Genomic DNA, 12,365 nt, shown 5'->3' on the forward strand with positions numbered 1-12,365 from the left:
CATGTTAAAAATATGAAGTACAATTATTCCTATATTTTAAGAACAAAAACTGAAAAATTCAAATGATACTTGAGTAGGCTATTTTCCCAACTTATTTTCCTCTCAATTTGCTTTCTCAAATGACAACCATGGTAGATCAAACGATTCTGTGCAGCTGGGGGTGGGGAAAAAAGCAATTCAGCTCCCCAGCAGCCAGCTGAGGAAATCCTGGTCCCTCCCAAGCTAAATCACTCTTAATTAGAATTGCTGGGTACACTAGAAAAGTCTTATTAAAATAATTTAAATAACTGTAACCCACAGAAACCAACAGTTTCTTCTTCAGAAACTGTTCTAGAAAGAATGTTGTTTAACAGGTCATAAGAAAAGAAAAAAATTCGCAATAAATATTTCATTCCAATAAATTATGCCTACTTGTTTTAAACAATGGATATCTCACCATGTTACGGGTTTGGGTGTTAGGTTTAGGAGCAATCAAAGCCCCTAAACTAAGATGTAAACACTGGGAAACAGAAAGACTGAGGTTGATTTTAGGAATATTGTACAGCAACATTACACCCAGAGATGTTTCTTAAATGTACAATTAAGATGAATCCAAAACTTCAGCTACAAAAACCTCTATCCAAACAAAAATGTCCTGGCTCAGTACCAAGCCCCCTTGACAACTTAATGATTCTGACATCTCCTGAATCTTACTTATCAAATGGAGGCATCCATAAAAGTTCAAGGGATCACCTGGGCCAGGGAGACATTTAATAAGAAAAAACAAAATTATTTTTAAGTTGACCTCAATACAAAATTTGAAAGCAAACACTTTCCTTCATATTTTCTCTGGCTTGGAGAAACTAACACTACCCATAAGAAGCTATCTGTTTATCTGTAGAATGACCTTTCTCTAATGCTGACTCTTTTCCATAAATAAGATGCCTATAATCTGGTTTTTACATACAAATAGGTGATTTTCTCTTTCTATTTAAAAAGGCTTTTTTTTTAACCAACTGTACTAAAATTATGTGTTTTAACCTAAAATATATTTTCTAACTTTGCCCCCAAATTCCAGGGGGAAATCAAGAAATACTGATATATGTATAAGCAATGTTTTGAATCTGTCAGCATTTTTTTCATTAGCTCCCCTTCTCACACCTTTTTGTGTACTTGCACAAGAATAAAACTTTCTGCTACAAAATACTGAATCAGATTAGTAAACTCACTAGGCTCATACTCTGCAAGGAGGCATACTTAGCATTTAGCGGGTGGTACATCCAAGATAAAAAATTTGGCCACCTCGGATTTCTCAAGGAAACCAGAAAATTCTCTCAGTTGATTCAGAATTAAGTTCTCAAGCTCCAGAACTAAAAAGTTAAATTTGTGATGTAAAGTACTTGTTAATTTAAGAAATAAGTATTTTGTTGGTAAACTCATGTGGAGGGAAACACAGTATTTAGTGAACTCATTTCCTGCAAAGTACAATAACATGAAATATGCTTTTAATTCCTTATAATGGCTTACAGCCTTCTTTTGCTTTAAATATTTAAAAATCTATTCCCTCACCCACTCTCTTGAAATAAAATGAACAAATGCTCCCTCAAATCATTCATCTTCCTTTGAAATCCCAAAAGGGAGCAATCACTATTACAACTAAATGAGTTTGTTTGTTATGAAAACCACGAGCAACAGCCGAAAATAGCAGAGTCAGCACAAGGAATTCCAGGAAGGGTGATGGTGCATCAAAAGGTTAGCAAGTCTGTTCTGATGGAATCATAAAAACATCTGGAGGACTGTAAATTCAGCATCAATGGACTTTACTTCTTCACCACACAGACCAAAGACCTTCTCTCTAGATAACGACCTCACGAAAAATGGAAATGTCACCAAGATGGAAAGTTAAAGAAGTACTTTTCTCCTCAGAAATCAAACAATTTCATTTATTTTGGGAGAAAAATATTCATTAGGAAGGAAGAAAGAGAAAGAATCTACTATTCAATGGCAATGTTTATAAGCACTTCTTGGGTACTAATTAACTAGCATAAGCGGTAAAACACAACATACACCATGCTTATTTTTGTCCTGAAAAACAAGCTATGCTACAAAAATTTCCTATTATCTTTCCAACCAATTACACTGCCAGAAGTTCCCAATGTTTTTTCGATAAAAAGAATAAATTTGTATCGCTAACTTGGACTGATGTGAAATATTAGAGATATTTCTTAGCCTATAGGACTGATTGCTCCTTACGATTCTTTTCAGTGGTTCTGACCAGTTGAGGAAAGGATGAGTATTAACAAATAATCTGATTAGGAGCTAAAACTGCCACCACTCAGTTCTTTAAAATGTTCCAATGAATAATTAATAGCAAATGCATTGTTCTCTGGCTTCCTTACAATAACATTCTCATGTAGAATTGAAAGTGATGAAAAAAAAAGAATTGAAAGTGATGGCTGCAATAAAATCTGTCATCTGATAGTAAGCACAGGTGGGAACAGGAACTATCAGCAAACAGGAAGGCATTTCCAAAATACATACTCTAACAAGGATACCCGATAGATCTGGAGACGGAATTTGAAAACATGCGTGGCAAACCTTACATTTACAAATTAATACCAAAGCAAATCTGTGCATAAATTTAAAACGACAAAACCATCATCTTTGCACTTTTACACACTGTCCCTTTCTACCCTAACTATATTCCTTTCTTCCCCTTTGTGACGTGGAATTTTATTGATCCCAAACATGCTCACATTCAGATCAGCCCCGACAGGATGCCCAGCCAACTGGATCTCACACATCATACACATCTTTAAAACTCACAAGCTTTGAAAACATCACCATTTGATCACTATCCTATCAAATTAACCAGACTCTCTTCTAAACAGGCTTTTCCTTTTAACTGGCTTAAAGAAAACTAACGATGAATGTTTAATGAATCTATACGGTTATGAAAAACCAAATCCAACTCAAGATTTCTCTTCTGTGCCTCCCCATTCATCCATTCATTCACCAGAACCACGGTGACCTATTTTCAGGTTGCTTTCCCCACACCTGCCAGGTCACTGTCCTGATTGAGAAACTTCTTGCCAAAGCAATTAATTTTTAGTGCCTCCTAACTGTCCCCAGTGCTTGCATTCAATCTGAAATCTGTTACTTGTTAGACACTGTTCGGGTCCTAGATCTTCCAGAGAATTGCGCGTTTATGGCGCAGAGAGGGGAGGAGGCAGGGATCTCTTGAGAGCCTGCCCTTTATTCGGAAATGAGGAGATGTGAAAGGTGGAAGGCAGGGCAAATAAATAAATAAATCGGGTTTGCCTCGGGAGCGTTTGCCTGCCGCAACGAGCACCCTTTGTAATGCAGGCCTCCCGGGGCTATCGCCTGCGCTAATTGCTCCAGGGCGCTTTCCAAGTTCAAAAGTTCACCTTTTACGACCTCACAAAAGCTCCTTACACTTAACCAATAAAAACATTCCGCCACAAACACCGAGGGGGGGTTGGATATCAAACAGAAACAAATAAAATATTGAGCCGGGGAGGGAGCGGGAGCCAACTCCGAGGAACCTGAGGACTAGGCTGAGACAAGGGGACGCAAGCGGCCGGGCCAGGTGAGGAATTCTCAGCACCCCGGAAGAGAGGGGCTGGGCGGCGCGGGAAGCGTCCGGCAAAGCAAACACCGGGAAAAGGCAGGTGTCCCGGAGCCCCAGGATCCCGCTGGAGACCTGAGCCAGCAAAAAGTCGTCGCCTAGGAGGAGGAGCCCGGGTAAAGGGAGGTCGGGGGAACAGGAGCAAGCACCGAGGTCCGAGGAAGATCGAGGAGGACCGTTACCGGTCTGCCCAGAGGCGGAGGCTCCCGGGGCTGGAAGGAAGCGCGGGACTGCAGAGGAGGAAAATGCTCCAGGATAGGTGCAGGGTGCAAAGGTGTGGCGTCTGCGAGCTCCCCAGTGAAGGGAGAGGGTGCTCCGTGCACCAGGGCCTCCTGGGGAAGGAGAAAGGGTTGGCGCAGAGGGGACTGGGGGGAGGGGAGGGTCCGAGCTGAGGGGACCTGGGACCCTGCCTAGAGAGTGCGAGCCCAGGGTGGAGTCCACACTGAAGAGCTGCCCGGCATCCCGGAGCTCGAGTCAGCTTAGAGAAAGAGAGGGTCGCGGGTGTTGGGGTCGCCGAGGCTCAGAAGGCCCCTTACCCACCGTTGCGCGGCGGCGGAGGGAGCGCGGCGGGCGGCTCCAGAAACCCCGCCGAGCCCCCGCCGCTTCCCCCTCCGCTAGGTGGCCGTTCGTCCCGCTCCATGCGGCGATGCTCAGGGCCCTCGCTGGCTTCGCTGCTCCGCCATGACTTGCGCCCTCGTAGTCCTCGTCCTGGTCTTCCACCGGGGGGAGGGGGCTGTCAGGGGCCGGCAGGCTCTCGGCCGCCGCGCACTCTGGGCCCCTGAGCCAGCCGGCTCCGCGCCCCTCCGCGCCGCGCCCCCTCAGCACTGGCCAGCTCCCTCCTCTGACGTCACGCGCTGCTGCCACGTACTTGCCCGTGGGGAGTGCTGGGAAATGTAGTCCTCCTGGAGAGGCTGGCCACACGGGACTCTACCAAATGAAGGGGTGAGGGGAAAATTAGGAAGACCTGAGTGGGGAGAACCAAAACCTATCACTATTACGAATCTAATACAATTTTTATTTTATTAGTATAATAAACGATTATGGCAGGGTTTTCTCTCTATTGTAACTTATCCGTGCTCATAGTTCTCTATGCTTTCAATTGTCTCCCCGCACTAATAATGAGCCTTTCCAAGGAGGCGGATCCACCAGGAACCCTGTGAGCACGTGCAACCAAGCCCAGCCCTGTCGGGGAAGGCCCCAGGGGGCGGGGTGTGTAGGTACTCATGAGGGCTTTCCTCCCGGGCTGAGCGACAAATTGGACCAGAGATTAAAGGACCCGAGTTTAACCCGAGGTGACTGCGTTCGTATGCAAATAGAATCTATACAGCTCTGTTTTCCGGAGAAGTGTTTAAAGCCCTTTACCTCCGGGTGGGCGGGAAAGATTAAAGTTGCTCTTCCTCCTCTTTCATTCCCCGCACCCTGCCCATAGAACAGATGGACAAACTAAGATCAGTTCCATTGATGCCACCAAAGAAAACTTGAGTCTCTTGACTCAGTGTGTCTTAAAGAGCTCTGTTGGAATAGTGACCCTTTCCCGGAGTGTTCCCCTTCCCACTTCTGTTCAGTTTACCTGTCTGAAAAATGAGAGTTGTAATAAGGACCGGATCTAGTGGTAAGAAACCAACTCTCACATACATACTATCGCCTCAGTTTACCGAAGTTCCCACCAAATAAAATCCTGGATTTTCTCCCCTTCCTCCTCCAGGGTCCACCTCCCGCTGCCACCAGGTGGCGCGCGGCCACGGGGCCCTCAGGACAAGCTGTGGTGGCGGTTTTCAGTGATGCTATCTGACCTACTATAAATCAAAGAAAGAATCCTAGTGCTTTGCTCTGCTTTCCTCTAATGGGCCATACCGAAGTGGCTTCATTCTGTCACCTCATTCTGCCCCATCTGCCCCTGCAATCCTCTGGCTCTTGTGAGTCATTCTTTACTTAATTGTTTAAAAGTCTTTATCTTGGCGTATGAACTCTAACCTGTTCCGATTCCTGTCCACATTGTGCTCCATGCCTCTTCCCTTACTTGCTTTGCCACAACTTTCTGCACTTTCCAATAGCTGTCCATTATCAATATTATTGGCCCGGTTTCATCCTTAATCTGTGCCAGCAGCTGTTACCAGAGATTTTTACTAATGCTATGTGGTTTAAACCTTCCACACCTGCTCATTGAGGTAGCTCTGATATTGGCGCTCACACATACAAATAAAATGGCACAAAAGTGGTGTCCGTTATATACTCAGTGGGTCAGAAAGTCGAAATGCCCTTGCCCTAACCTCTGTAAAGTCTTTAACTCATCTCTCTAGATCCTGTTCCAATTCTTCAGTAGCACCTTCCCATCAAGGGACAACTAGGTCCCTCTGTGTTCCCACATAGCCTTATCTAGTTAGACTGTAAGAAATGATCTTTTTAAAAAAGATTCATTTATTTATTTTATGTAGATGAATACACGCTATACTGTTGATGTCTTCAGACATGTCGGAAGAGGGCATCAGGTCCCATTACAGATGGTTGTGAGTCACCATGTGGTTGCTGGGAACTGAACTCAGGACCTCTGGAAGAGCACAGTCAGTGCTCTTAACCCCTGAGCACTCCAGTCCCAAGAAATGATCTTTAAGTGGTTATGTCCTTGCCAGGGTTTCTGACCTTTCCCAAGGCAGTGTTCCGCAGCAGGCCCTTGCAATATAAGATGAGTCCTTTGAGTCATAGGGAAGAAATTTGTCTTCAGCTCTGGATTCTAAAATGTGCCAGGATCCCATAGCTTTCCCAGTGCCAGAGTTTCCTTCTGCCACAGGCTCCTGGTACAGAAGATTCCTTTTCCCTTGAACGTTCTTCCCTGGAAAGCCAAGTGGCTCTGCAGAGGCTTGTCTGTGTCTGAGGTTTGAGAAGTAGATGAAGACTCTACTCTACATTGACCAGAAGAGGAGTTCAACCACATCCTCAGCTCCTGGAAACAACTCTGGATTCCTTTCGGCTCTGAGCTCCCTCCTTCCCAAAACCTTCCCAGATACCCTTGCCCAGCCAGTCCCTTTGCTCTCACCATTATCTCCTCCTAGTCAGCATGTAGCAGACACTAAATAGGCGTTCACTAAGAGTCCAGCACCTACACCAGGTCTTTTTTTCTAATTTCTTAACATTTTCCTTACAACCCTGAGAAGTTAAGTGTCCTCTGCTTACTGAGTCTACAGTTGTAGAGACAGATTTAGTAAGACAGATTTGAAGGGCTCTCAGCATTTACAGGGAAGACAGAAGAAATGGGAAGGAATATCTAAAGGAATATATCTAAGGATGAGGATTAGACTGGAGGAGACCCATCCTGAGGTCCTGAGGCTAGAGGCAGACAGGGCTACAGCTTAAAAGACAAGTATAGGGGGCTGGAGAGATGGCTCAGTGGTTAAGAGTACAAACTGCTCTTCTGAAGGTCCTGAGTTCAAATCCCAGCAACCACATGGTGGCTCACAACCATCTGTAACAAGATCTGACGCCCTCTTCTGGAGTGTCTGAAGATAGCTACAGTGTACTTACATATAATAAATAAATAAATCTTTTTTTAAAAAGGCAAGTATAAGCCTCATCATGGGAAGGCTAAGAAAGAGAATTCCTGCCTTGTTGAATATGTTTTAAGTACACTTTGTCTATATTTTGAAAAGATGGGAAGCACGTTACAAAACCTACAAAAAAAAAAAAAAAAAGGAAAGTGTCTAATGAAGATCTTTTCCTATCAATTCCTGTCTGTAAGATCTTCTCCTTGCCTCCAGGCTGGTGCCTTTTGTGTCCTCCTAGACTTGGTCTGTGTGCAGAAGAGCATGCCCGACAATTGGTTTTAATCCTAGGCCTTGATTTCTCTGCAGGGATCTCTAGAGACTTGTTTATAAACAGCACATGGTGACACACACTTTAATCTCAGCACTCAGGATGCAGAGGCAGTCGGATCTCTGTGAGGTTAGAGGCTACCCTGATCTACAGAGTGAGCAACAGAACAGCCAGGAGCCAGGAATGTCACACAGAGAAACCCTGTCTCAAAAACAGTGATGGGGGGGGGGGGAGGGATAGAGATGGAGAGGGAGAAGAGGGGAGTTAGAGAGATGACTCAGAGGTTAAGAGCACCGCCTGCTCTTCCAGAGATCCTGAGTTCAATTCCCAGCAACCACATGGTGGTTCACAACCATCTGTAATGGGATCTTATGCCCTCTTCTGGTGTGTCTGAGGATAGCAACAGTGTAGTCACATATATAAAATAAATAAATCTTTAAAAGAAAGAAAAAAACCATAGCAAACACTGCACACACGACTTTTTAACTGAGGTCATCTGAGAGTTAATACAGTAATCTCTGGCTAGGTCAGCGGTTCACCAATTCAAGAGCCTTTAGGGGTTGCTAACAAGTTCCCAGGTGGTCCACAGGCCGTTGGCTGGAGGCAGAGAGTCTGAAAGCCAGCTGCGAGGGGAGACAAAGCATGAGTACATTGTGGCCTATGTGCTTCCCTTCAGGGAGCTGGAAACACCCTGTGGGAAAACGGCAACTGCAACGTTCTTTGGAGGAAATACTTGAGAGCAGAGGTAAGGAGTGACTGGGTGTGGCTGAATGCAGGGCACGGGTCACTGTTCCTTGCTTGTGCAATACAGGCTCAGTGAGCTAGGTAAACATGCAAGTAAGCAGAAGAGGGGACACCTTCAGTGACAGTGTAGAAAAGGAGTCCGGCCCCTCAGGGTGTGCAGAGGCTTGGAAGGGCCTACGAAAGAGTCAGGGAAGGACCCCACACACACACACACACTCCGCTGAAATAAAAGAGGGAAACTAAAGGGAAAATGAGGTGGGAGGCAGTTTAAAAGAGTATGCACCAGATCTCAGAGCCTAGGGAACCGAGTGACAGACTCCACAGTTGATTGCTTGCTTTGCAAATATAAGAACCTGAATTGGATCTCCCAGTATCCACATTAAATATAGCCATGTGTGTGCGTATGCGTGTGTGTGTGTGTGTGTGTGTGCGCATAAGTAACATCAGAAGTGGAGAGGCAGAAACAGGAGGGACCTTAGAGCTCACTAGCCAACCAGAATAGCCAAAGAAAGAGGTCCAGGTTCAGTGAGAGGCCTTGTCTCTAAATAAATAAATAAATAAATAAATAAATAAATAAAAATAAAAAATAAAAAAGCAGCAATGGAGGAAGAAGTGTGTTGGTCTAACCATCCAGCATCAGACTCACACACTTTCAGGAGAGGAGAGGAGAAGGGGAGGAGAAGGGAAGGGGGCAGAGAGAGAGAGAGAGAGAGAGAGAGAGAGAGAGATTAGGAAGGGTAAGAGATCCCATCTTGAATTTCATTGCAGTGGATCTCAAAAGACCCAGCAAAGCACCTTGGTGCAGCAGAGCCTAAGACCGCTGGAGCTACCTAGCAATTGCTGCCTGGGAAAAGGAGAAATCTGCTGAGAATGGAACGGGGAGGGCTGTTCTGGCACAACAGAGAGAGGAGAACGTTGAAATATATGGAAGAGAAGAGGTTGAACCTTGAAAAGGCTAGAACCGACAGTGTTGGGGCCCGGGGGAGGGGACACGATGGCTTTATCAGAGCAATAACTGAACTGGAAGTATCAGCTGAACTTTGCAATCATTCCAAAGAGACACTTTTCTCCCTTTTTGTCGATGGAGAAACTGGGTCTCAAAGGGGCAAAAGGACACGTGCAAGGTCCCTCATTTCCCAGATCGGGACCTCAGTCTGTTAGGAGGCTGTGCTTCTCTTATTGCCTGACTGCTGCTACAGTCCTCTCCCAGAGACACTTTGCAAAGCCGCGGGACCGCAGAGGATGGGCGGGAGGGGAGAGGAGGGGCGAGCATCCCTCCACCCTAGCTCCGCCTCTAGCGGAGCTACTAGGGCACCAGGCTGGGGGGCGCCCCCTCGGCAGAGCTGGGCTGCAGCGCCGAGCTCGCGGTACTGCACTCCCTAGCGTGCGCGCAGAGGCGGCGGAGCACATACAGCCATGGAAGCGGCAGCTGTCCCGCCTGGGTACCTCCAGTTGAGATTGCTGTTGTTGCTGCTGCTGCTGGTTTTGCTTCAGGTCGATCCTGTATGGCCCAACAGCAAGGTACTGGAACCTGGCACAACTAGGCAGTGACCGGCGCGAGGGGGCGCTATGGCTGAGGGTGCTTGCCAAGGAGGGTGCGTTTAGCAGGGAGCGGGGACTAGGGAAAGGCGGATCAGAGTTGGGACTTAGTCTAGACTCTGCTGGAATCAAAGCCTTGAGAAAGGAGCATGTGGGGGAAGAAGCGCTGGTTAGGATAGGGTGCTTAGGTCCTGGAGCCTGAGGAAGAGGCGCTTTGGACCTTGTCACTATACTCAGATCGGGCTTCAAATCCAGGATCAAGTTGGGAAGTCCCAGGTACTCTGGGGCTGGGCGGGCAAGAGAAAGTGGACAATGAGAACAACTGGTTGAGAGTTTCCATGGAAGGCTGACCTGCTTAGCGGTAGACCCAGGCAGGGGCAGTTGTTACCAAAGGACTCCCAGGTTTGCAGTAGACCTTAGACCTTAGACCAAGGCTTTCAGGAGAGGCTGGAAACCCAAAGTTCCTCCTCCTCTTCCTCCTCCTTCTTCTTTCTCCTCCTCCTCCTTCTTCTTCTTCTTCTTCTTCTTCTTCTCTCTCTCTCTCTCTCTCTCTCTCTCTCTCTCTCTCTCTCCTTTCTTCCCTCCCTCTCTCCCCTCTTCCCCCACTTTCCCTGTCCCATTTATTTTTTTGTTGAAACAGGATAATTGTGTATAATTCTTGCTAGCCCAGATCACAACGTGTAGACCAGGCTGGCCTCAAACTCACAGAGACCCTACTGCATCTGCCTCCAGTGCTGAGATTAAAGACATTCACCACCCTTTCTTCACCCATAAGCATGGGGAGGGGGGACTTTATACTCACTCTCTTCTGTTGATTCCTAGACTTAGTGAGGTATACCCGCACAATGCTAAGCGCTACACTTTGTATTTGCCCAGTAGATGATGCTATGCTCCACCGGAATCCCAAAGCCCGGATTAGATCCAGACATAGACTGAGCAAGCACATCAAACGCCCCCCCCCCCTTAAAAACATTCTAGGAATAAACTGACAAAGATGGGCCTGGAACAGCAGGTTCTCAACCTGTGGGTCGCGACCCCTGGGGGGGTGAGACAATCTTTTTTTTTTTTTTTTTTTTTTTTTTTTTTTTTTTTTCTCGAGACAGGGTTTCTCTGTATAGCCCTGGCTGTCCTGGAACTCACTCTGTAGACCAGGCTGGCCTCGAACTCAGAAATCCGCCTGCCTCTGCCTCCCAGAGGGCTGGGATTACAGGCGTGCGCCACCACCGCCCAGCTAGGGTGAGACAATCTTTTCACAGAGGTCGCAGATCCGATGTATACATTACGATTCATAACAGTAGCAAAATTGCTGTTATGTCATAGCATCAAAATAATTTTATGATTGGGGGCAGGGGTCGCCGCAACCTGAGCTGTATTAAAGAACCACAGCATTAGGAGGATTGAGACCCCCTGGCCTAGAAGGAAACTGTAAGGATCTGTTTGCAGAGGATAAGGGCAGCAGTGACTTCTCTAGGTGTCATTCCAGTTTTGTTTTATTTTGTTGGTTTTTTAATGGGACTTGGGTCCACCTGTGAGTAGATAAAGGATAAAAGTTATTCTTTTGCTGTGCAAACTTGGAGATATGATTGCTGTCTCTGGAATTCAGTGTCTCTATCTGAAAATCAATGTACCCTTTGGCTCCCGATAGCATAAGTGAGCACATAACCTGCTCTGCTCTCTCTCTCTCTCTCTCTCTCTCTCTCTCTCTCTCTCTCTCTCTCTCTCTCTCTCACCCACTGCCTATCCTCTGTGGCTCTGAAGGACATTTAGACTTGGGCGCTTCTGAGCTTTGGAAAAAGGCTATAGAGCAGAAGGGCTCACATCCAAAACAAAGCTAAGACAAAGAACACCCAACACCCTGTTTATGTAGTGAGTCAGCCAAACACTTGCTAGGTTGGGAAGGGGGTATATTTACTTGTCCCAGGGCAAGCTGGGGCTGGTGGATAGGGGAGGATAAAGCAGCTGGGGACCCAGCACTGCCCTCCCCCAGACACCTCCCATGCCTGCTCGCTTCAGCCAGCTGGGAAAAATAAAAATCAAGTGATGGCTGAATTTACTCTGCATTCCTTAGCCCAGCCAGACTCCTGCTGGCTCTGCAAAGCTGTTTTCATTATCACCATCTCTCTCTCTCTCTCTCTCTCTCTCTCTCTCTCTCTCTCTCTCTCTCTCTCTCTCTCCACAGTAACAGTCCCAACTTCTTCCCTGTTTTTTGGGGGGTGGGATAGGGGTGCTGAAGAGAACTGCATTGGAACTTGAGGTGAGCTCAGGGTCCCAGAGCTTTAATTTGGCCCCTCTGCAGGCGGCTTCTTCCTGGCAGGCTCCTTTCCTACCCATGGTATTTTGTTGGTCTCCCTGCATTTTAGGTTGATGTTTATGGTGAGGCTCTCCTAAACAGGATTTGGAGTTTCCATCTAAGGAAGTGCTTTGTCTGACCTGAAGTAAGGGGTGGGGGGGTGGGACTCACAGCTTCCCTGGTATTTCTGCATGGCTGCCCAGCATTGAGGTTGAGGTGGACAGGCAGGCAGGCAGCCCCAAGACACTATGGCAGGGCAGCAGATACTCCTGGGAAGTGAAAATTCACCAGTCTCTCCATCTGAGAAAGGGCTGCTGGGACCTCATTCTCTGCATACATGCAGGGGCGGGGCGGGAA

At 46.8% G+C, this 12,365-nt stretch overlaps 2 protein-coding genes across 3 annotated transcripts in view; one reads left to right on the forward strand and one right to left on the reverse strand.

Annotated features, from left to right (window-relative positions):
- Nr6a1 (nuclear receptor subfamily 6 group A member 1) overlaps nt 1-4,457 on the reverse strand; it is a 185,888-nt gene extending 181,431 nt beyond the window's left edge. For both annotated transcript variants that reach the window (XM_052182425.1, XM_052182424.1), the window contains exon 1: nt 4,169-4,457. In XM_052182425.1, the coding sequence (XP_052038385.1) occupies nt 4,169-4,268 (100 nt within the window). In that variant the 5' untranslated portion in view covers nt 4,269-4,457. The remainder of the gene's footprint in view (nt 1-4,168) is intronic.
- A 5,020-nt stretch (nt 4,458-9,477) lies between these two features.
- The window catches only part of Olfml2a (olfactomedin like 2A), a 32,101-nt gene continuing 29,213 nt past the window's right edge, over nt 9,478-12,365 (forward strand). Inside the window, exon 1 of the mRNA XM_052182426.1 lies at nt 9,478-9,700. Within this exon, the coding sequence (XP_052038386.1) occupies nt 9,596-9,700 (105 nt within the window). The 5' untranslated portion in view covers nt 9,478-9,595. The remainder of the gene's footprint in view (nt 9,701-12,365) is intronic.

This window comes from Apodemus sylvaticus, chromosome 5 (assembly GCF_947179515.1).
Source record: "Apodemus sylvaticus chromosome 5, mApoSyl1.1, whole genome shotgun sequence".
Taxonomy (NCBI): domain Eukaryota; kingdom Metazoa; phylum Chordata; class Mammalia; order Rodentia; family Muridae; genus Apodemus; species Apodemus sylvaticus.